The 24,305-nt window shown below is 40.5% G+C and overlaps 1 protein-coding gene across 6 annotated transcripts in view; it reads left to right on the top strand.

Annotated features, from left to right (window-relative positions):
- SLC26A5 (solute carrier family 26 member 5) overlaps positions 1–24,305 on the top strand; it is a 37,628-nt gene that overhangs the window by 11,117 nt on the left and 2,206 nt on the right. For 3 of the 6 annotated variants that reach the window (XM_054840008.1, XM_054839916.1, XM_054839740.1), the window contains 17 exons: positions 4,043–4,256; positions 5,977–6,116; positions 9,583–9,693; positions 10,248–10,414; positions 10,931–11,095; positions 13,055–13,207; positions 14,454–14,536; positions 14,630–14,777; positions 16,511–16,624; positions 16,914–16,991; positions 17,801–17,896; positions 18,682–18,788; positions 19,946–20,015; positions 21,566–21,658; positions 22,585–22,707; positions 23,599–23,811; positions 24,061–24,115. In XM_054840008.1, coding sequence (XP_054695983.1) covers positions 4,090–4,256; positions 5,977–6,116; positions 9,583–9,693; positions 10,248–10,414; positions 10,931–11,095; positions 13,055–13,207; positions 14,454–14,536; positions 14,630–14,777; positions 16,511–16,624; positions 16,914–16,991; positions 17,801–17,896; positions 18,682–18,788; positions 19,946–20,015; positions 21,566–21,658; positions 22,585–22,707; positions 23,599–23,811; positions 24,061–24,115 — 2,083 coding nt within the window. In that variant the 5' untranslated portion in view covers positions 4,043–4,089. Of the gene's footprint in view, positions 1–4,042; positions 4,257–5,976; positions 6,117–9,582; positions 9,694–10,247; positions 10,415–10,930; positions 11,096–13,054; positions 13,208–14,453; positions 14,537–14,629; positions 14,778–16,510; positions 16,625–16,913; positions 16,992–17,800; positions 17,902–18,681; positions 18,789–19,945; positions 20,016–21,565; positions 21,659–22,584; positions 22,708–23,598; positions 23,812–24,060; positions 24,116–24,305 lie in introns of those variants that run through there. The other 3 variants (XM_054839822.1, XM_054840091.1, XM_054840185.1) reach the window with 3 other exon arrangements.

Here is a 24,305-nt window from a genome sequence, read left to right as displayed (position 1 = left end):
TGAGACCGATGTTGCCAGAACACACCAATTAATTACTAGAAAAGATACATTCTGTGTGAATAATGACATAAAGGACCATTATGGAATCACAGAATAGTTGAGGCAACTCTAGTTGAGTCCAGAAGGGACCTCTGGAGATCATAGAGTACAACTCCCCTGTTCAAGCAGGGTCACCTAGACCAGGTTGCCCAAAACCATGTCCAGTCAGGTTATGAGTATCTCCAAGGATGGAAACTGCACAACCTCTGTGAGCAACCTGTTCCATAGTTTGATCATGCTTGCAGTAATTTTTTTTTTCCTTATGTTTAAACAGAATTTTTTGTATTTCAGTTTGTGCCCATTGCCTATTTACTTGCTGCGACATCAGGTGTTTAAATCCATTGATATGATTTCCCCACCCCCTCCTCCCCTCTCCAGGCTGAACAACCCCAGCTTTCTCAGCCACTCCTCATATGTCAGGTGCTCCAATTTCTTAATCACCTTTGTGGCCCTTTGCTAGATCCTCTCCAGGATGTCCATGTCTGTCTCGTACTGGGGAGCCCAGAAATGAACCCAGCACTCCACATGTACCTCACTAGTGCTGAGGAGAGGGGATGAATCACCTCCCTCAACCTACTGGCTATGCTCTGAATAATTCAGCCTAGCCTTTGCCAGAAGGACACGTTGCTGGCTTATGTTCAAATGTTTTTGTCCACCAGGACCCACAGGTGTTTCTGCACAACTGCTTTCCAGATGATTGAATCCCCAGCATTGATGGTTGCATGAGGCTATTTCTCCCATGTGCAGGACTTTGTGCTTCCCTGTGTTGAACTTCATGAGGTTCCTGTCTGTTCATATCTCCAGCCTGTCAAGGTGCTGCTGAATGATAGCATAACCATTTGGTGCATCAACCACTCTCTTCAGTTTTGTATCATATGCAAGCTTGCTGAAGCTGCACTCTGCCCTGTCATTGAGGTCATTAATTAATATATTAAATTATATTGGCCCAAGGTATCAACATCTAGGGTACTCCAGTAATGACTGACCTCCAGCTGGACTTCATGCTGCTAATCACAACCCTTTGAGCCTGGCAGTTCAGCCAGTTTTCTGTCCACCTCACTGTCTCTTTAGTGAACTCATACTTCATCAACTTGTCTTTAAGGATGGTATGGGTGACAAAGCCTTACAAAGCCTTGAAAAATAAAAGATAAAGAATATCACTGATGTTCCCTTTTCCACCACACCAGTCATCTTATCATAAAAGGCTATCAAATTGTTGAGGCACAATTTTTTCCTTCATGAATCCACGCTGACTACTCTGAGTTACCTTCTTGTCCTTAACATGTTTGAAAATGATTTCCAGGGTTACTTGTTCCGTCACCTTCCCAGACATCAAGGTGAGACTGACCAGCCTGTAGTTCCCTAAGTCCTTCTTACCCATCTTGAAAGTCAGAGTGACATTGGCTTTCTTCCAGTTCTTAGGAACCTCCCCAGTTGTCATGGCTTTTCAAAGATAATCAAGAGTGGCCTCATAATGACACTGGCCAGCTCCCTCAGCCCTCATGGCTGTGTCCTATCAGGTTTCATGGACTTGTGTATGTCCAGTCTGTTTAAATGTTCCCTTATCTGATCCTTTTCCATTGATTTAAGTTTCCCTTGCTCCAGACTGTCCCACTGGTCTCAGGGGCTGGGATTGCTGAAGGCTGATCTTACCAGTAAAGACTGAGGCAAAGCTCATCTTTCACCATGTCGTTTGTCAGCTTTTCAGTAGAGGGCCCACATTTTCTAAAGTCTTCCTCTTGCTGCTGATATATCTGTTGAAGTCCTTCTTGTCACCATTCATGTCCTTCTCCAGATTTAGCTCCGGGTGGATTGTGGCTTCCCTGTCCCTGCATGCTCAAATCATAGAATGGTTTGGGTCAGAAGGGACCTTAAATATCATCTAGTTCCAACCCCCCTGCCATGGGCAGGGACACCCTCACTAGACCAGGTTGTCCAAAGCCCCATCCAACCTGGCCTTGAACACTTCCAGGGAGGGGGCATCCACAGCTTCTCTGGGCAACCTGTTCCAGTGCCTCACCACTCTAACAGGAAAGAGTTTCTTTCTAACACCTAATCTAAATCGACCCTCCTTCAGCTTAAACCCATTGCCCCTTGTCCTGTCACTACACTCCCTGATAAACAGTCCCTCTCCAGCTTTCCTGTAGGCCCCTTTGGGTCCTGGAAGGCTGCTATAAGATCTTCCTGGAGCTGAACAACCCCAGCTCTCTTCTTTTGATGCAGCCCAGCATATGGTTGGCTTTCTGGGCTGCGAGCGCACATTGCCAGCTCATTTTGAGCTTCTCGTCCACCAACACCCCAATCCTTCTCCTCAGGGCTGCTCTCAATCCATTCTCCACCCATCCTGTAGTTGTGCTTGGGATTGCCCTGACCCATGTGCAGGACCTTGCACTTGGCCTTGTTGAATTTCATGAGGTTCACATAGGCCCACATCTCCAACCTGTTAAGGTCTCTCTGGATGGTATCCCTTCCCTCCAGCATGTCGACCATACCACATGGCTTGGTGTCATCAGCAAACTTGCTGAGGGTGCACTCGATCCCATTGTCCATGTCGCTGACAAAGATGTTGAACAGTGCCGGTCCCAGTACCGACCTCTGAGGGACACCATTCGTCACCGTTCTCTGCTTGGACATTGAGCCGTTGACCACAACTCCTCGAGTGCAACCATCCAGCTAATTCCTTATCCACCGAGTGGTCCATCCATCGAATCCATGTCTCTCCAATTTAGAGACAAGGATGTCATGCGGGACAGTGTCCTTTTGTGAGTGACTATGCAGGGAAAACATTGCTTACAAAATAATGAGAACTGAAGAGATGCTAGGCTGTGTCTGTCCTAGGAGACAGGTGAGTGCTGAGTGGAAAATTCCAGCACCTTCATCAGACTGAAGGCTTAGGTAGCAATATTGGTATTTTGCTGCTGGGCAGTCTGTATTTGCTGAGTCAGAACGTTGGACCAATTGTGGTTAGCTTTGTCTGAGTGTTTAGCAATTTGTTTAATTTCTGCGTGGTAACCCTTTTCTAGGAAAATATTGATGTACAGCTAAAAACTAAACACCTCTAGGTTAGCTCCCTTGGTTGAAGGTAAACACATGCTTAAGTGACTTGCTGGACTTGAGCCCAAGGGCCTTGTTCATGATGATGGCTCTTTCCCATTGCACTCATGTTCTGTCATCAAATGTAGCACTAGCCAGCATCTCTGCTTAACGATATATCAGTCCTGTCATTTTGCTCATCATTTGGAGTTATGTTTCTTGCCTCATACTTCTAGAAGCAGCCAACACGGGGCAAAGGAATTAACAGAGCATCTCCTAAACATGTTAAGATGTTTGTGGTGCTGAATCAGACCAACAAATAGATGTTTATAAAGCTTCTGGCTAGTTTTAAAATTGTGTACATCTCCTGACTCCTGCTTTAGTGGGTGCAGGACTGAGGATAGCAGTGAGTGGCACATCCATTGAACAAGTAACTTTTTGAAAGTAGTGAATTGTGCATCCTTGAGATGCTGTCTGGAAAAAGAAGCCTCTGAAACAGGAGAAAACAGGTGGATGTATGCAGGAAGCAACTGGCGATATGGAGGAAAGAAGTGTCTTTCTCAGTGTTGAAATTGGAGTTCTGTCTTTTGGAGACAGACATGACAGTTTGTGAGTAAGCAGGAAGTAACTCAGCAATAAAGTAATCTCCTTTAGATACTGACATTTCCTTTAAAAACTGAGGAGGGAAAATCCAGATAAGCATGAATATAACCTTCCAATTTTGTTTCTGCAGTTATTTACAGAGTAATTAATGCAAAAGGTTTCTTTACCTAAGAAAAGCATAAATTAATGGTTTCCAGATAGTAAAGATTGTGAGTGTAGTTTATTTACTGCTGTTACAGACCATCTAATTAGTGCTTTTAAACTGCATTCACAGTTCTTGTCTCTAGCTTATCAAAATACATTCTTTGAAAGGAAATGCCAAATCTGAGGTTAAAAAAGTAACCAAACTTATTTTGTCTGCAACCAGGTTTTTCAGCAGAGGCTGTGGAACTGTTCTTCCTTGGCTCCTGCTACATGAGGTCAGCTATGGAACATGCTCGGGAAAATGAAACATGTCTTGAGCAAACCCAGAGGTATTGTGTGGAGAGACCAGTATATAACCAAGAGCTCTTACAAGGACAGCTGCACAGACGAGAAAGAACACCTCAGACTTTAAGGCAAAAGATTGCACATTCTTGTCGGTAGGGGTTTTTGTCTTACCTTTATTTTATTGGTTAGAAATGTTCTAATTCTTAATTGATTCATGCATATAGCTGGTAATCTCTTCAAAGACACCTAAAAGATAAAAGCACTAGTTCTACTTTAATTATTCAGCAAGACTGTGATGAAGTTGTATATGTGTTTTTATACGTTAAAATATAACTATATTACAAAATGTTGGATAAATTAGTTGAATTGCCTTCATCAAAGTGCAAAGGAAAAACATGCAGCATAGGAATGTGAAGTATTAATCAAATCACATGATGTGAATTCATAAGACCCAGAAATTAAATTTGTGCTTCACATGATCCTTTCACAGAAGAATAGTGGAGATGTATGACAGCTGTGTAGAAATCTAAATTATTAGTCTAATAAGGACTTAATAGAGGCATTCTGTAACTTTTAACTAACTGCCTTGGAATCTAAGTATCATCTGGTTAGACAGGAAATGCAACTCATGATCTGTGGTACCAGAGGATAGTGAAGAGAAACTTACTCTAGTTAAGTTCTCATTAGCTTTACATTTTTCCATGCTTCAGTTGCAAAATTGATTCAATTTCTTGCTAGAACCTTGTTCTGCAAGACAACAAATGATTTCTGCCTGGCTACTTGTCTGTAAAATATTCCTGTTCACATGATTTGACATTTGGAGATTTGTTTTGGTTAATGGAATTACCATTCTAATGGTAAGGGCACCTAATTCCCCCTCAAAAACCTTATCTGTCCTGAATAAAAAGTATGTGGATCAAAATCTTCCTGAGCTGTGACTTTGTGGGATTCAGTCTGCTTAAACATGGAGAAGTGTGGATGACTCTAGCTCCTTTCTCACTTGTAGCAATAAGCTGCTTCACTATGCATTTTTGCCCCATGAGAATTCAGAAATGTTAACAAGTCTCTGCAGTTCTCTTGCAGTTTCCTTACACAGAAAAGCATTTATATGATCCCAGTGTTATATTTTTACCCAAGGTTAAACTTTCTTACCACAGTACAATCAAAGTATGATGCATGGCAGTACTGGATAGAGATACTCATTTCCTGGCTCTATTCATTTGTCATGAATCAGGGTTTCAAAAGGTCAATAACTCTGCTAAGAGACACAAGGATCAGTGTTGCTGGCTTCAGTGCCTTTCCTTTCAGGGTAAAGAAGAGTTATGTTCTCAAATAACCTTAAAGTTAGCCTATCAGTAGCAGTGATAGTAACGAGCACTAGTAAAAGAATAGTTCTTTTAAAAAGTGTAATACTATAAATTGTTATAATCAAAAAGTATAAAGCATGCAAATAGTAAATAAATATAGGAAAAAGCATTCCAAAGTACTCTGAGTGGAAATTACTATTAGAAAGCAAGTTATCCTCGGGGGATTGTTACTAGCAATGATCTCAGCAAAAAGCGTTGTGTGGCTGACTGCTCAATCCTGCACAGACTTGAACAGTTTCACTTCCCACTGACCTCCAGCCTCACAAGACCGTGATGCTCTTCAGTTCCATAAAGTTTGTGAACAGCAACCAACATGTGATAAAGGGCTAAATTAACTGGAGTCACAGTTGTTTGTGCTTAAGCTTTGTCCAGAAATTACTGTCATCAGGGATCTGAGCCTGCCTTTAATGGAGCTGTTTCCCTTCATAGGGATGAAATACAGTTTTTTTGACCCGTTTGTCCCTTGCTAGCATCTTAACTTTTTCTTTCTGCTTTGTATTTTCAGTTGTTCTTCTAAGAAAGCCAAGTCTCATCTTTACAGTTTCTTACCAATCTTAAAATGGCTTCCCCGTTACCCAGTGAAGGAGTACTTATTAGGAGACATTATCTCAGGTATAAGCACTGGGGTTATGCAGCTTCCTCAGGGTGAGTATCTCTCTGGATTTATTTATGCTCTTCTTTGCTTTCTCTATGTGTGCTTTTACAGTAGTGCTTGGCTTCCTGAACAGGTGCTCTTGAGAATAAGATGTTCATTTCAGGTGTGTGTGTGGAGATCAGTACAGCGTTCTGCAGATCAGCCCATAATGATGATTCCCTTAAAACTGCAAGTCAGTGATATGCAGCAGACTCTGAAAGAAGTTCAGCTCTTGATGACAGAACAACTTTTCACAGTTCAAGTGCGTGTCTAAAGCTTTGCCGAATGCACCCAGTTATTTTCTGATTTCCATCATCCTGAAGTTGTAGCAAATTCCCAACAGAGGGTAGGAGTATCTAATTGACATAATGTATCAGGAGAGCAACTGTTGCAAAGTAACCAAACTAAATTCAACCAGAGAAGAAGGTACAAAAAATCAGAAATGGATCCCTCTTTTTCTCTTAGGGCTAGAAGTCACCAGTTTAAGCTGGAAACATAGTAATGGGCAGTGATTTACATGGTGGAAATAAATCAAAAGTATCTTCTATAACAAGACTGCAAATCTGTGGAATTTCTATTAAATTACTTGGAAGTTTCACCCCAAGTGTAGCCTGTCCCTGAAGCAGGAGCAGGCGCTGTGGAAGACGAAGAGAAAGCCAGTGTTTACTGTTCTGTTCAGCTCTTGCTGACTAGACCAGCGGAATCTTTCGTTCAGCCTGACACCTTACTGTCAGCAGTGTCAGAACTGCTACAGGGTTAGCAAGTGACAGCATTTTTACAGCAGTATCATTATGGGGTGCCATCAGTGCTCTGGGAAAGGCAGCTTCATGACAGCTGCCGCAGTCCCAGTAGATTTCTCCAGGAGGTCTTGGAGTAGAGGGAATTCATGAATTTGTGCAGTGCCCAGTCCAGAGGAGTCCTCATGCTAAGTGTAATGTAATTAAGCCTATATAAGTTTACTTGCGTTTTGGCTTATTTCCTATTTCCGCCTCACTCGTTCCACTTTAGACTGAGGCAGGTCTGAAGAATTAATCTGTAAATCCAAGAAGCCTAGATTTTAACAGGTAGTAACCCATTAAAGCAATGGAATATCTTAACTTAGTCTATGCAATTGACTTCTTTATTTCTGTAGCTTCCCGGTTTTGTGCAATTTTTTATAATTAAGGATTTTTTTCTTACACAAATATAAACATCAACTTATCTTAAACTGATAAGTAATGTGGTTAACTGTCAGGCAAATCTGTCATATACTAGACACAAACATTACTGGTTGTATACTGAAACACAGTTTATGTGATGAGCAGATAAGGACACTGAAATTTTAGTGGTCAGCAGTGAACTTTATACTTAGTTTTGTGACTCTGTTTTAAACTAAACATTATTCTTCCCTTTGGTGACTACAGACATGCCCTTAAACTGCCTCTAATCTTTCCCTTTCTAAAAAGACAAAAGTCAAATTTTTATTTTTCTGGAATGGGAGTAATTATAGCAAGCATGAGTTCAAAGAAACCTGGGAATCATTCCAGGCAGGACTACAATGACCAGGGTGTTTAAGCCATGAACTCCTGTCATATCAATATCTCTTTATTTGCTTGGCACCGACAGCCTTTAAAAATGCCAGTACAAATGAAAAGGAGGAAAAGGGTATTCAGATCAGGAACTTCACATTAGACCCACCCTCCTGGTTTTGAAACCACCGGTTTTCAGTTCTGGTCACTTGTACTGTTAAGTTCGTCGCTGTATTAAAGGACAGGCTGTTATAGTACAGGATATTCTGCTGATACCCTTGGCACAGGGCAGAGAATATATGTGGGATGAGTTTCAGAAGTAATTAATGAGAAGCTTATTTCTGCAAGAGAATAAATTATATCGTCAGTTCAGTTCTGATAGGAACATGAATTCTTGGCTAGGACTCGGACAGTGGTTAGGGCATGAGCAAGGCCATGTGAGCTATTACACTGCACTAGAGTGCTTGAATGACACAGAAGATCTCTTCCTGGTTTTGTTCTTTTGTTGTAACCTGATGCTTTGTCTCTCAATTTAAAAATAAATTAATAGGGAGAGGTGTTTTCAAGTATCACTAGCTCTCCATGGTGGGGGAACCATTGCTTCCTTTTGTAATTTGCACTGGACTGTTGAGCTTTTCCATCCTAACTTGGCCCAGTCTGCCCAAGTGTGGTAAGAACACACAGCTTCCTCAGGTGTCATGAGTCTGCACTTACAGAATCATAGAATGGTTTCGGTTGGAAGTGACCTCAAAGTTCATATAGTTCCAACCCCCTGCCATGGGCAGGGACACCCTCACTAGACCAGGTTGTCCAAAGCCCCATCCAACCTGGCCTTGAACACTTCCAGGGAGGGGGCATCCACAGCTTCTCTGGGCAACCTGTTCCAGTGCCTCACCACTCTAACAGGAAAGAATTTCTAACATCTAATCTAAATCTACCCTCTTTTAGTTTAAACCCATTACCCCTTGTCCTGTCACTATACTCCCTGATGAACACTTGTGAAGGTGAACTGGAGAACCAAGCCAAGAAACAGGGTTTTCTTCTTGAGGCTCATTTGGTCAGTTCCGATGTCTAATTCTCATTAACGCAAGCCATATAAAACTATTGATTTTGCTGGAACTGATCGGAACAGTTATGCTCCATATCATGTGGTGCACACGGTTTACTTGTGAGCCTGGTCCCATGATAAGCACACAGTCACGCAGGGACAGAGCACCATGGGAGGTGTCCCTCCCCAGCATCCCTTAAAGCTGTTCCCCCACAGCTCTGTTGTGGTGCTTGCCAGCCCCTCCTACAAACAGGAATGGTGTGGATCGCATTTCCCCTGCGAGGAACTGAACAGAGCTTAATAACAAAAAGGACTTCATTTTTGGGAAGAATACCAGACTGTATAAGGTCTATGACCTTACAGATTGTAAGCAATGATTCTCTGCTTATTTTACATTTTGGAGCATGTTTTGTGGAAACATAAACTGTTATGTCATCCCACTTGTTCTGGGCTGAGGGAGGAGGGAAGTGTTTAATCAGTCATAGATTACCATGAAGATCATGTCTGATGAAAAAAGGAGGACAAAAATCAAATGTGTCCCACTGGTTTTGGGTGTTTCTAATGACATTCTTTGACAGATGAAAACAAAAGCAACAAAAAGTGTTTGTTGGCTATTAAGAAGTACTTTCAGCCACGAAGATAAAACAAGGAGTGCACAGATGTACACATAAACGCACACACCTGCAGTGCCTGTAATTAGACTTCTGGTTTCCTGACTCAAACTGTCAGGTTTCTAGGCACTGCCCTACAGTATTATAATATCAAAGAGTATTCCCTGCAAGACTTCCTGTTTTTTAAACCTGTGATATGTCACTAGATTTCCTGTTATGTGAGTTCAGTTTTAGTAGGCTTAAGTCCTTTTGCTTCAGATGGTTTCTTTCTGTTGTTTGCCTAACATATATGTTTGTGTCTGTTTTCTAGGTTTAGCCTATGCTTTGCTGGCAGCTGTTCCCCCAGTATTTGGCCTATATTCTTCATTTTATCCTGTCTTTCTATATACTTTTTTTGGAACCTCCAAGCACATATCAATAGGTATATCTGTATGGATAACTGAAAGTCTGTGTGTGTGGGCATGTGTTTAATAAAGTTGTAAAAAAAATAATAATTGGAGAAATAGAAAGTGTAGCTGTTTTCCATAAATTCAAATTTAAGTGAATAGGAGAAACACAAATATGTCAAACATTATCAGTAATTTTTATTGTTAGTTTATCATACTAAAGAAGGAATAGAAGAGCATCTTTTATCAGATTAGATCTAGAAATGTGCGCTGTGAACTCCTGAACTATAATTTTATCGTTGCAATCAACTGTCTGTGTGGCCAGGATGAATCTTTAATTTGCATAATAGAAAATGAAGTAGAAAAAAATGATGTTTACTTACCCTAGAAGGGTATGTTCACCATCTAACTGGCTTTAATGGTGCTGAATATTGGAGCAGATTTTGGGACTAAAAAAATATATTATTTAGGTAGAAAACTCTATTATAGTTTAATTCCACGTATCTCTTAATAAGAACCACTCTAAAAAAAGAAAAAAAAACACCTGCCAGGATTTTAACCAATTAATTTCCTCTCCCTTTTATTTCAGGCACCTTTGCTGTGATTAGTATGATGGTTGGCGGTGTTGTTGTGCGACAAGTACCTGATGAAATGATTTCTGTAGGCTATAATTCTACTAATGTTACAGATTCCCTTGAATACACCAAGAGGGTGCAGGTAGCTGTGACTCTCGCCTTTCTTTCAGGAATTATCCAGGTATGGGCTTGCAGTTTGCTGTAAGGGCAAGTTCAGATGCTGCTGCTAGACTTGCGGTTGCAAGGGGTGCTGGGTGATGGCAGATCCCTTGTCAGTAGGCTTGTGCTTCAGCACTGCTCCGTGTAGAATGCAGGCTGCTTCGTGGCAGCCACGTAACAGAAGTGGGATACATTGGAGGCAAGTCTTTGCCTGGCACCCTGGCTTGACTGGGAAAAATGGGACCTCCCCCCTTTCATTTTTTCCTATGGCATCAGAGAAACTCAACCTGATGTTTTCTAATCTGTTCATAAATGCATACAAACACATGTGTTTACCCATATCCCACATCGCACCTGCCAGTGGCATGGAAGATTTGGTGCTTACTGAACTGTGGCTTTAGAAAGGCCAAGTTCAGGTTTGCCTGATCTGGCTTGGGCATCGAGGTAAAAAGAGGTGTCCTGTGGCCCATCTGCTATGCTGTGCTATTGTTCAGGCTGCAGTGGGAGTCATGCGGTTAATATTTCTCTTCTTTATTAGTTGTGTTTAGGTCTCCTTCGATTTGGATTTGTAGCCATCTATCTAACGGAGCCTCTGGTGCGAGGATTTACTACTGCTGCTGCGGTTCATGTCTTTACTTCTCAATTAAAGTATCTCCTTGGCATTAAAACTAACCGATACAGTGGACCCCTCTCAGTTGTATATGTGAGTAACTACATTTGTTAAACAAGCAAATTCTGCATTGTCTGGATCTAGTACTTAAACCTTTTCCTGTATTTTTTTTAATTATTTTGGCACTAAGTAGAATAATGCTTCAGTATTCGAAACTGGGTATGAGGTCTTTAAGTGCCATAGCAATATATGAGCATCTTAAAGTAGTTTTGCAATATGAACAGATAACGTTCATTGAAGCAAGTCTCTTGTACATGGTGGGAAAATGTGCTACTAAAATGCTTCACTGTAGACGAGACGTGTTTTGCAAAGGTAGGAAATGGTATTCTCAGAACCTTGCCCAGTCTGTGTTCTTTAATTTCACACACAATTCCTGATGGCAATATTGTTCATTTCCCGTTTGTAAGATGTTTTGTAGTGTGGTTGGACGCAAAGTGCTGAGTCATCGTGAATGTACCTGTTCTTTAGAGTAGTGCGAAAAACTATTTTGAAATAAGGACATTATGTAAAATGCTATTTATCAAAGACCCTAAGTGTTAAAACTGATTGTTCGGAGCGTGTAGGGATCCAGTATTTCACATAGCTCATAGCCTCATCTTCCACTCACCTTCTGTCTAATACATAGTGATGTGAGAGGACAGAAGAAAAACCATGCGGTGTAAAGCTACAATTTCGTTAGTATGACTTAAGTAAAACCAAAAGCTCTTGTTCACTTGAATTTAAAATAGACAATTGTGCTCTGAAAAAAATGTAATGGATCCCATGCAGCAAATTATTTGTTAAAGGGACATTTCGAATTGAAATCACAACCAAAGTTTTTAAGTTTACATGAGCATTGCTTTTCTTGCTCTTATGAACAAGCAGAGTTGAAATGCATCTGAATCTGATTAGCCTGCCAGTCTAGGAAACCCCAAGTTGTTATCACAAAATCAATACTCTGATTTTCCTGAGTGGAAGAATAGGGAAGATCTCAGACCCAAGCTTTTGAGCAGATTGATGGCTCAGCAATAACAAAGCTTCAGTATTTCAACTACATGGAGACTATAGAAAATACTTTGTGGGGATCTTTCTTGTATATTTGTGCAGATATAATAAACCCTTTGGAAACAAGGCTGCACTAATGATTAATTCCTAAATTTGCTGTTTAGTTCACTAATCCAGAAACCAGACATGCTAACTGCTGAAGAAGTAAGAGGGAATGTATACATTAGAGATGTACTACCAGGACATCTTGAATGTATAATATCTTGATAGTTGCTGTAATTTTCCTTCTGTCTAAAGAAGGGTATGCACATCTTCTTTCAAAGACCTGTCCAGAGGTCATTTATTTATTTTTTGTTTTTTTAAGTGCAGTGAAAGAAGGAGGAGTAGTTGGTAGGAGAATCATTTACCCTCTAGCAACATGTGCATTCCAGCAAGCTTTCTTTCCTAACACCCTTTTAATAGTATTTTCAACTAAAAGATATTTGGAATAATGGCCAGTTCAGCAGTGTTGCAAGATCACTTTTATTTAATCATATTGCTATGGTAACCTCAATGGTTGTGTCAACAGCTTTATCGTTTTAGAATGGTTTATGCGGCTCTAAGTAAATGTGACTTGCCAAAGAATATTTGAAGGTATTAGAAGGAGTTTGCATTTATTGCTTTCAGGTAGCTGCCAGTATGAAATATGTTTGAAAATGTTGAGGATAAGAGATGTGGTTTCATTTAGACTTTTCCTCCCATGATATTTTTTTTTCTCCAAATTTTTGCCCTATTTAAGGAAGACTGATATTGTAAATGATTGCACGTGAATCTCCCTCATTGAGATACTCTGAATTTCCGGTTTTTGTGGGAACGATGAGGATTTTGGTGAGGCACTGATTCACTGTGGTTATAAATGCAGAATTAAAACACAGCTGAACAGCAGTGTATAATTTGCTTTTTTGTGGCAAATCTCCATGAAGATTATATTTTCTTAGGAATAATTATGATACTTCTGTTGTGTTACAGAGCATAGCTGCTGTGCTTTCAAAAATAACAACGACCAATATTGCTGCATTGATTGTTGGATTGACATGCATTGTTCTATTGTTGATTGGCAAGGAAATCAATCTCCGTTGTAAGAAGAAGCTCCCAGTTCCTATTCCTATGGAGATCATTGTGGTAAGTCAGTTGTAAAATTCTGTAGCTAAATTATATAACTATTCTAAAGCTGTAGAACTCTCATTTTCTATCAAGTCTTACTGAGCTTTAGAGTAACTTCTGTTGGACATAATTCATTTGAGGCTTGATCCAGTTGAAGGTTTGGATACTCATAAGGTTAGGGACTGGCATGCCCAAGTTTTAGATGTAAAGTCCCAAAGAAGAATTGAAAACCCAGTTAAACATGCACAGTCCCCTATGGCAATGGGTAGGTGGAGATTTGTTGTAAAACCCACTCTATCCTGGAGTTTTGGCACCTGAGTGATTCTCTGCGAGACATGTCTCTGAGTGGCATTTCCGATTTGGAGTCCAAGAGCTCAGAACCCCCTCCTGAAGGAGGGTACTTACAGATGCCTGTTTCGGAGGTTCTGCAGGGCTTGCTTACATTTTAAAATGCGGTAGTAGAAAGAAGAGCAGGAACCAGTGGGACCTGCTACTAAACCTTCCTTTCTCTGTTTCTGAGACTGATAACTGACTGCAGTGTTGATTCTGTTTCAAATGACTACTCTAAAATACATGGATAAAGCAGGCTATCTTAATACACACACAAAGCCTACATCTCAGATAACCTTTCACCTTTCAAAGTTGTTGGATTTAAGAATGAGTTCTTGGATAACTAGAGCTCTCAAACAACCTGCACAAAATCAGAGCCAAGAAAGGGAATAACTGAAAGTATGGGTACAATCTAGATAGAAGGAACAAAGAAAAGGGATGCTGTTGAGAGATGGTGGAGATGGTGTAATAGGGTATTGTTTGATGGTAAGGCAATAGCAAAGCGATCTTTGACCTGTTCCTTTCACTGCTGCTGCACCAGTTCTGTTTACAGATAGCGTGCAGGTTATGCACATGAAAATATGGCAGTGCAGATGTCCTTGGCTTGTCCTTGCATTTAATTTCCTAATGCACTATTCTGCCTGAGCTTGGCTCAGGCAAAGGGAATTCAAGTGATTCAGATCATACCATAGCATGTTCCATTTAACTATTTCCAAAAAACCTTCATAAAATCAGTGGGGGTTGAACATGATGGAAGGAAAATTGTGATACTTCCTCCTTTTTATCTGCTTCTTTATACCCTAACTCTTAGAAAACTGCTTGACAAATAAATGTAATCCCTTGTGTGTAGTTTTCATAATTAGCTGTTATTAGTTCTTCAGGTTGCTTTATCTCTTTCTAGCTGATGTTTACAAATGTGTTTGTGGATTTTTAGGTAATTATTGGCACAGGAGTTTCAGCTGGAATGGATCTGAATGAGTCCTACAGAGTGGATGTTGTTGGGAATATTCCTCAAGGGTAGGAATGATATATTCTTATTCATACTATACCTTTTCATATGGCATGCAGCTTTTATTGTAGTAATTTGTAAATATTTATTTAATCTCCAAGGTTACGTGCGCCAGCAGTTCCTGACATTCAGCTCATCCCAGCAATATTTGTGGATGCAATAGCAATAGCAATAGTTGGATTTTCAATGGCTGTATCAATGGCCAAGATCTTTGCCCTTAAACATGGTTACACCATTGATGGGAATCAGGTAAACGTATTGGGGTTGCTTTGTTGAAAATCCTCAGTAGCATCTTTGTTATATCATTAAAGTAGAATGGGATATTGGACAAAAATTAGTTTTTCTTTCATAGTGGAACCGGGTCAGGTTTTTGACAGCCTACACATTTAAATGCCAGGAATTATTTCTGGCTGTGTTTCAATAACCAGTTTCACTTTTGACTTCATTTTGGGAAACTCACTTCTGTTAGACTTGGACATATGCATGAATATTAATTGTTGGGACAGACACTACTTAGCCTACTGTCCTGATGGGCAGCTACTGTATCTCTGCTTTCTCTAACAGAGTGAAGCATAGAGTTCCCATGTGATAAATAGCGATGCCTTATGTGTCAAAGAACTATTATTTAAGGTTTAGAAATTCCAATTATGTTTTATAGTTTCTTTTTATTCCCACCCATTGCAAGTAGGCAGCTCATCATTTTCTGGGGCAGCAATTGGCGCTGTCCGTAGTTAGCATTCTCATCATAATTTGAGTGATAAAGACTGTGGGTAGGGACTCTCTAAAACTAAACTGATATGTCATCCTCACCTACTCTGTCCTTTCTGTGCAGTCTAGAATCAATATTGCAATTGCATTATTGGTTGAGATCGTTGTGGTGTCAAGGGAGACAGAGAGTTCACATGCTGTAACTCGTTTCGTAGAGCAAGCGTCTGACACAGCACAGATCAGCTGTTCCCCCTTCTCAAAACGGCTGTCTTCCTCTGAGAGTAAATGGAGTTTAAATGACTTTTACCTACAGAGTTTTACATCTGGTCAGATGAATCTCATCCTTCATATCATTGTTTTCTGTTACCCAAAGAGAGAAGGGGACAAATCTGTAGCTGCACGAATGGAATCAGCGCTATTTACGTTAAAGTAATCATCACTGACCTGAGTTAAGCATCTAGATCTTTTTCCTCAGGAGGTGCCAGGTGCTACTTCACCTGGATGTTAAACTATAGAACTCCTTGTCACCTGATGCAGTGCATGCTGAGTGTTTAAATGAATCAGAAAAGGATTGTACGAATGCAAAGAGAAAATCTCATTGAGAACTATTGAAAACGTGTAACGCAATCACCTCAGTTACAAATAGTGTGCTGCAGAGCAATCTGTGGAGGCCTCATTACAAGCAAATACTTTCTTAGGTGTCAGAAATACAGTACTGAGGTAGATGCAGCTCTGATCTCACTCATGGTAACAGTTCTCGCGTGGGATTTTTACACATTGATGAAGCAGTAGACCTGCATTGGTTTTTTCATGTACAGCAGTGGATTACCACCCATGGCAACACAGCCAAGGCTGCTCTTGGTTCTGACAGTACTAAACAGATAGTTTAAAGTGGGAAGCAAAGAACAATGTTTGTATGAGAAACCGTTTTCCATGTGTATTCACAGTTTTGAAATTCAAGTTATCCCCAAGTTGAAGAAATCCTCAAAACAAGCAATGATGTCATTCATTTTAGTTTTCAGTGTGACTCATTACAGTGACATTTAAGGATGGGAAATATCTTGAACATTTCATCAGATACCTTATTTAACAGATGATTTAACAGGCATCAACTTGCGCATGTGTGAGAACCACAACAAGATTGCTTATTCTCTACAATAAGGTTGCTAGAAAGCACTGTAAACAGATGTGGTTATTAATACGTATGGATAGCTCTAGCTTCGTACACTTGCTAGGTATAACTGCCTTTTGTTTTGCCCTGTTGTTTAATGCAGGAACTTATTGCCTTGGGAATATGCAACTCTGTGGGATCATTTTTCCAAAGCTTTTCAGTCACTTGCTCAATGTCTCGGAGTCTCGTTCAGGAAAGCACTGGTGGGAAAACTCAGGTATGTAAACCTAAATTTTGAGCCAAAGTATACTTTTTTGAGCTCCAAAGCTAAAGTCTGAAGCTTCACTAGATTGCCAGATTTCTCCGCCTAGGCCAGGAGGAATAACTGGAGTTTCCCATGTTCAAATCCAGGATAGCAGATTGCACGACAGTCAAAATGGATGAACTGAGTGGGAGGGAGCAAAAGCCACTTAAACACTCAGCCTTGTGAAAAGCATGAGAGGGGTTAGCTAATCAGTAATACACTTCTTAAAACTCTGACATAATTTCTTGCTTATTTTGTTCAGATTGCAGGTGCACTCTCTTCAATTATGGTTCTGTTGGTAATTGTGGCTATTGGATACCTCTTTGAACCACTTCCACAGGTAAGAGGCCAGCAAATACTGCTTAAGATAGAGATTGTGGGATCATTAGTAAGCAAACATAGTTAGGTCTTGATCCTGAAACCTTTAAATTTTGTATGCATTTTTGCTGTAAGTTAGACTAGAAATTAGTAATATTTTGAAGGATCCGGCATGATTTTTGTTTGTTTTTAATATTGGACATTCTGGACTCTGTCTTTAGAACATTAAAATGATCCTTTCAAACAATTCCCTTTGCAGCATAGGAATTTTGGGAAGAGGTTAAAAAGTTACTTTATTTTAAAGTAACAGCTCAGCTGGGAAAGGGTTGGGGCTAGGTGATGGCTTTGCATAATGAGTTGGTTTTGATATATTCTCACTTAAAAAGAAAAAAAAAGCTTGGTTCTGGGGCATGTATAGGATGATGTGCAATTTCTGGGGTTTTTTAATAGGAGATTTACCTTGGGTTACACCTCTATGACACCTGCAGGAAATGTTTCAGTATACTGTAGAGAAACTTGAATTTGAGATTATAGCCTAGCTGCTTCAAGCACTAGAATTGCACAGAGCTCAAGAATATGTGATTTCTCTTGCCAGGAAAGAGTAAATCAAACTGTACTGCCTCTGGCTTGCCATTTCTGCAGCTCCAGTAAAAGCATATCTCCACTCAACTACTTGAAAAGTTGTTTGTTTTTTTTAATGGCACATCTATTCAGTAGACTTACATCAGTTGTACAAAGCACAGAAATATGGTTATTTGTGATGCTTTGAAGTTTTTATTTAGTATTGGGTTTATTTTGCTTCTGAAAAGTGTATTTGTGTAATATTCCTAGACAGTGCTAGCTGCAATTGTAATGGTGAACCTGAAAGGAATGTTTAAACAGTTTGGAGACATCGCGCACTTCTGGAGAACCAGTAAGATTGAACTGGTGAGCAATACACAACTCAGTGCATATATTTACTGCATTAAGTTTGTTGTTCCTCTTCTTCCTAACCCCCAAAACAGGGTAGAAATTTACCAAGGAGTTATTGATGTTGCATTGCAGATGAACATAAGACATGGAGCTGTAAGTACCCTAGGAGAGTGATCTGTTGCAGAGAAGAATGTTTTTGTTGTTGTTCAATAACCTTTAACTCAGGTCAGAAGTAGTTTAGATGCAGTAAAAGCAAAGCTTTTGCAGTGTTGCTATAGGAACTGCACTGAAGGCTGTGGGAACATTTGAGAAGAATTTGAAATACAGAGTAACAAAGAAAACTACTTGAAGGTAGTTGCCATCTTTCAAGACAAACAAAAAACCTGGCCAGAACTAAGAGTGTGTCCAAGGAACAATTTGGTGGCATTTTTCTCCTGGATTAACTGGGTAATTAACTGGGTAATTGAAGTAAGTGCGAGCTGCTTGCAGACCTGCCATATTTTACGGGTTTTTTTAATCCCAAAGTATTTAGAGTCTGATGGTAACACAGGATTCCTTGGAGAAGAGGACTTAAGGCATTAATTAATATGTGACGGTTTGTCAGACGTTATGATAGTGTGCCTTGAGCTTTTATGCCTTTCTGAAAGGTTAAGGCAATTACAGTCTGCTATCGTGATGGAGTACATTATAGCCTATTGCTGAACAGAAGTGATACACAGGTTTTGAGGTTGGATTATGCTATTGTTTTTGCTGTTAACAGAAGAGGATGCATAATAATTCAGACCTTTTCTTTGTTTTAGGCCATCTGGGTGGTAGCTTTTGTGGCTTCTCTTTTCCTGGGACTAGACTATGGTTTGCTTACTGCAGTAGCATTTGCAATGATAACCGTTATTTACAGAACACAAAGGTCAGATTTCTTCTTTATCAAAATTAGTGTTTGCTGATCTTCTGTGTAGTTTTGTTTAAGTGGTGCAAATAAGCAGAAGACCTTTCCACCCTCTTCAACTGCATGCAGTATAGAATCTGCTTCATAATGTAGGTCATGCCCTGTGGCTCTATTCCACGGTTCACATTTTATTTTTCTGAGAACAAATTTTCTAGAGGGCATGAACTTGCAATTTCAATAATAAACAGGAGATTTTTGATTTCTTATATTGGTTAATCTTCTTGTTTACTTTTTTTAATGTCTAGAGTTTAGAACTTCAAATCTACTTGATGCCAATTTCAGTAAATTATTACATTCATGTACACTAATTGTCACAGTCAAGCAGAAGTTGTGGCAGGTTATCACTAGATGAACGTTTAGGTATTTATAAGTTCTAATTCATCAAAAAATTGTGCCTGGCCTTCTAGTTTTTCAAATCACTTCTCTCTCCCCATTCAAAGTTACAAAGCTTTTACTGTGAAGCTTTCCAATGATTTCTTGCATGTGTGGATAGGGCTGTCACATGAGGCTTCCAGGCTCAAGCTCTGGGACATCTAGGTGGAAGATGCATAAATGTCTTGGTTTCAGTCTGCATTGGAATGAAACCAAATTTTGAGATTTCCGCTCTGCATAAATAAGAGTATTTTTCTGCCATCTCCATATGGTTTTGTTCTTGCAAACAGAACAGTGATGTATTTTGCTGTCACGCTGCTTGTGAGTTGGGAATATTCATCTGCGCTGGTGTCGTCCTGGGAGCAGAGTGGCTCTTTGACATTGCAGCATGTTTTCTGCCAGGATGAGTTTCCTTATTTGCAAGATAGTCAACGGAGTTGCACCAGTTCATGCCGAAGAGAATTTGCCCTGTACCTTTACATGTCATTCAGAAAATGACAATGTTACAGTGCTAAGTTTATAAATTGTTTTCGCATTGACAGAAGCAAACTTGTCTGGTCACCAAATGGCCCCTTTCTTGTGTTCCTGCCATAACCTGCCCACTGCATTTGAGCACATTTAGATAAGCCTGTACCAGACAGGCACTGCAGAATGACCATTTAAAATAAGTTTCAATCTGTATTAAACAATTACTGTTCTACTTTATACATGGTAATACTGAAACATTTGCTTCCATTTCTCTCTAGCCCTCAATACAGAATCCTTGGTCACATTCCTGACACTGACATCTACTGCAATGTGGAAGAATATGAAGAGGTAGGAGTGTTTTTTTCTGCACTGAAGAGTTTTATGTAGTGGAGCAAAGACGACTGTGGTAATTTGCTGCTTAGCCCTACCATACTGCACGTATAGTGCTGTCTGCCTGTGTTGAAGGGAAAGAAAATAAATTTGATTTTAGTAGTAAAAGCTATTTTGTTCAAAACGCTAGCTTTTTGTACTGCCTGTACATTTGACCAGGAAGTGATCAAAAGTAACCTTTATACTAGTTCCATTGTACTAGCTTGTACAAAATGTAAGGTTTATTGGAATAGCACTGCTAAGCCTGCCATGTACACAAGTGCATACAAGGCCACCTTCTTTACTCGTGTGGCAGTATTGCATGAAATCCATGGGACCCAGGATCCAAACTGATACGTTCTTCAGAATTGCACAAACTGTTCAAAACAGCATCTCCTTGCCTCCACCCATCCCCTGCTCATTAAATATATGTGATGAATGGCACAACTGCTTGCCATGCACTTGGCTTCTTATAAATGACATTTTGTTGAACCAAAAGTTGGTGGAAACACTACATTTTGTCAATATGATGGATATAAACATGCTATATTGATTCATAAAGAGCAACTACAGAAAACCGTGCTCTCTGCCGTGTTCTCGGAGATGCTGCTATGCCAGTACCTTTTGTCAGTATAATGGATATAAACATGCTATATTGATTCAGAAAGAGCAACTACAGAAAACTGTGCTCTCTGCCATGTTCTCGGAGATGCTGCTATGAAGGCTATATCCCCCTTTACCAAGGAACCAGTCTGTAAAAACCTATGTGAAAAGATGATGCTGTAATCTGAAAACGTTCTCTCAGCAGCAGTTTTGTTTTGCATATGATACAAAGCAAAAGTATACATGGGCATGTTTATAGCTGTATGCAAACAAGAGGAGACTCTGGTTTCATTATACTGAATGCAGTTAGCATTTCCTCCTCCTGTATAAAGAGGGGGTTGGCAGCATATGGCAGGCTGGATTTCTGCTGCTGGCCAGGTCATTTGCATGTACAATGTCAGAGTGCAGCCTGTTCAGAGAGAACTTCAATTAAAGTAGAGGAAAGAAGTGATATCAAGACTTACCTGAAGGTCTGTTTAGAACCAAAGATTTTTTTTGGTACCTGAGGAGACAAGAAAGAAAAAGAGAGAGAGAAAGAGAGAAATAAGTCATTGTGCCTGTAGAAAGGGAGGCTAAAAGGCAGCATTCCTAGATCTGCATGATTTCCTCATGGTAATACCAGCTGCAGATAGCAACATCAGAGAACTGCAAATATTTAATTCCTTTTTATGGCTGTACATTTTGTTGTTATAAAGAAGGAGAAATGTTACATGGCATTAACTGTGTGCAGTATTACACCAGGAAAGGGGGGGTTCTGATCGGCTTTGCTTACAACAGTGCCAGCCTTCTTTATTTAACACATGCTGACAGCCGTTCAGGGTTGGCTGTTGGGCTGCTGCATGTTCAGGTGTCTTCTGTTCACACGGGTGCTTTTCTTCTCATGCAGGCAATACTTAACTGTGCACACCCAATATTCTTTTCCTTAGGTTAAAGAATATCCTGGAATAAAAATATTTCAAGCTAATGCGTCACTTTATTTTGCCAATAGCGAGGCATATGCAAATACACTGAAGAAAAAGGTGAGTAAAGCAAATGCCTTAATATCTGTGTCTTGAAAATTCAAACTGGCTTCTGAAACATGCTGATCTTTCAGCTTCTTTAGTGTAGCTCCTAGTACAGTGTTTCTCAGCCTGTTGCCCCTGGTGATCAGCAAATATGAGAAGGTGACCCTCCAGCCAACTGCAAATCATCTTAGGGAGCAACAACGTGGTGGGAGGGAAGTGTAGCTTAATACTAACTGTTTGTGAATGGACAGTCTGGTGGTTGCAGAGCACAAACTGGTCAAACACATTTTTTTTTCAGAAGGAAGTAAGTAGTTGCTGAACTGAAAACAAAATGTCTGGGAGTACAAGCTTCCTTCCTGGGTGACAAACTTTACTGGAGTGTAAGACCATGGAATACTGTGGGCATTTCATGCCTCTCATGAGCAACAAATCACTGCATACAGAGTACGCCTCACCTCCTGTCTAACCAGTGTTTGACCGGGTGGGAATGGCAATAACAGAACCAGCTAAGGGCAGAACTGCCTGACCCAGTACCAGCTGCACCCTTACTAACTTCTGAAAAATTTTCCTGTAGCTCCCATGATGGGTCCTATACAGAACCGGTGGGTGGTACTTCTCACAAAGCAAGAGGTGTTAGCGATTTATGCCCAAATGTACTTCTCTCCCCTTTGCTCTCTGCACTCGAATCAGCGTTCGGTTGAAACATGGCACACTGATTTCAAGAAAACAATGTGATGCATCTCTTCCTCATCTTGTTAACACAGTGCTTGCCAAGATTATTCCTTTTTACTTTATACCGTTCTCACCCCCACCAAGAGAAGCTGAACAACACAGGCTTGTGTTTTAAATTTTTTGGTAGTGATGAACTCAGTGCTAATTGATACTGCAATGTCATCCTAACAAGCTGAATCTCCTCTGATTGTGCTTTCTTTCCATGACAGACTGGAGTGGACCCTTGTGCCATATTAGCAGCAAGGAGAAAAGCCCAGAAGAGGCATGCCAGGGAAATAAAGGCGGCAGATGAACTCAGAAAAAAAGCTGTATTGAAACTAGTGAGTTCTTCGGTAAATATTTACCTCTGCTTTATCAGCTAACATGCTGCTTTCCGGTGTTACCATTCTTGTTTATACAAGGTGCAGAATGCTACTCAGGTAGGAAGGCTATGGGAGCAAGCACTGCGCAGCGTGACCAGGCTACTGAGGGAACAGCATAAGGGTCAGAGGCTCGTGGCTGGGTTGCATAATTGTGTTGAACCTTGGTTACATTCAGGTAGCACATAGCGGAGCAGAGCCTTTCCACGCTGTCATAGCGTCTCAGCAGTGGTGTTGGCAGAAATTGGAGGGACCCTACCTCTGCCCCTCCACACACACTTGGAATAATCATGCAGAAATAGGATATAATAAAATTAATTCAAATTAGCAGCCCTGTAATAAGAAAAAGCCCTCCGCACCACTGATCCTGGCCTGGTTAAGTGCGGCAGGTACCTTGAGAAGGGTTGTCTGAAACTTGCTTGTGCTTTTGAGCATGTTTAAATCCACCCCTGTGGTGGGAGCTGGTGTGTGCTTTTTACCATGGGAAACCAACCGAACACCTAACCAAAGAGCCCAGTTGCTGTTGCGTCTTTTGAATATGTAGGCCTTGACAGGATCAGCAGGGATAAGGCAAGGAAATGGAGTAAACACATATGAACAGGTGTCAGTGTTTGAGGAAGTGGGTAATTAACTCCTAAGATAACAGCTTGAAGCTGCTAGCATGTGACTGTAGAAAGGCTGGGCATAAGAGAATAAACTTTGACATACGTCAGATAAGTATGTGTGCATGTAAAGCCAGTTTCTGTAATGGTCAGGGGCTGTACACCTTTTAAAGGCTGAAAGAACAGATGAATATGGGGAGGAAGGGGATCTAGGCTGGAAAAGCACTGGCTGTCATTAAGCTTTATTTATCTTCTCTCCCAGACTAACGACGTGGAAGCAAGTGTAAAACATGAGATAGCAAATGATGAGTTACCTGTAAATGGCAAATTTGCACCTGCAGATGCAAGTGTCCAGGACATGTCTCCTGATGAGCATGAACACTTTGTGGAGCCCAAAACAAACATCCACTCTTTAATTCTGGATTTCACCCCGGTGAACTTTGTGGATTCAGTCGGAGCAAAAACATTAAAATCAGTAAGTAGGGCTTTTTCCCCCCACCTGTGAGGTACCTAATAGGGAACCTGTCAGCACAAGACACAAATGCCAGCTCAAATGCAATCCCGTATCTCACCTAATCATGGTTTTAATTCTGTAACTCTAGTTTTAGCTGAATACTGGGGAACGTGGACTGTGCAGCTTTCGCTGTAATTGGCTTACATCTTCCAGAACCGCGACATGTAGAGTGATATACCCGTGTTTAACTTCAGTTTAACTCTGTTGCAGATTATAAAAGAATACAAAGAAGTTGGTGTCTGTGTCTGTATTGCCAGCTGTAGCGGTGAGTTGAGATTTATTTATTTTGTTGTGAGCTTTAGGGGAGAGACTCTGTTCTCTTTCCTTCTTGCCCTGAACTTTCTGCTGCCAGGTGCCTCAGTAGTATCAGCACTTACTTTACATAAAATTGGATTAAAATTGGATTTGAGGAAAAACAAGCCCATATGCATTAGAACCTTCCCTTCAGTGAAAGT

The sequence above is a fragment of the Grus americana genome, chromosome 1 (assembly GCF_028858705.1).
Source record: "Grus americana isolate bGruAme1 chromosome 1, bGruAme1.mat, whole genome shotgun sequence".
Classification (NCBI taxonomy): domain Eukaryota; kingdom Metazoa; phylum Chordata; class Aves; order Gruiformes; family Gruidae; genus Grus; species Grus americana.
The sequence above is the reverse complement of the archived record's forward strand: the minus strand, read 5'-3'. Positions and strand labels throughout refer to the sequence as shown.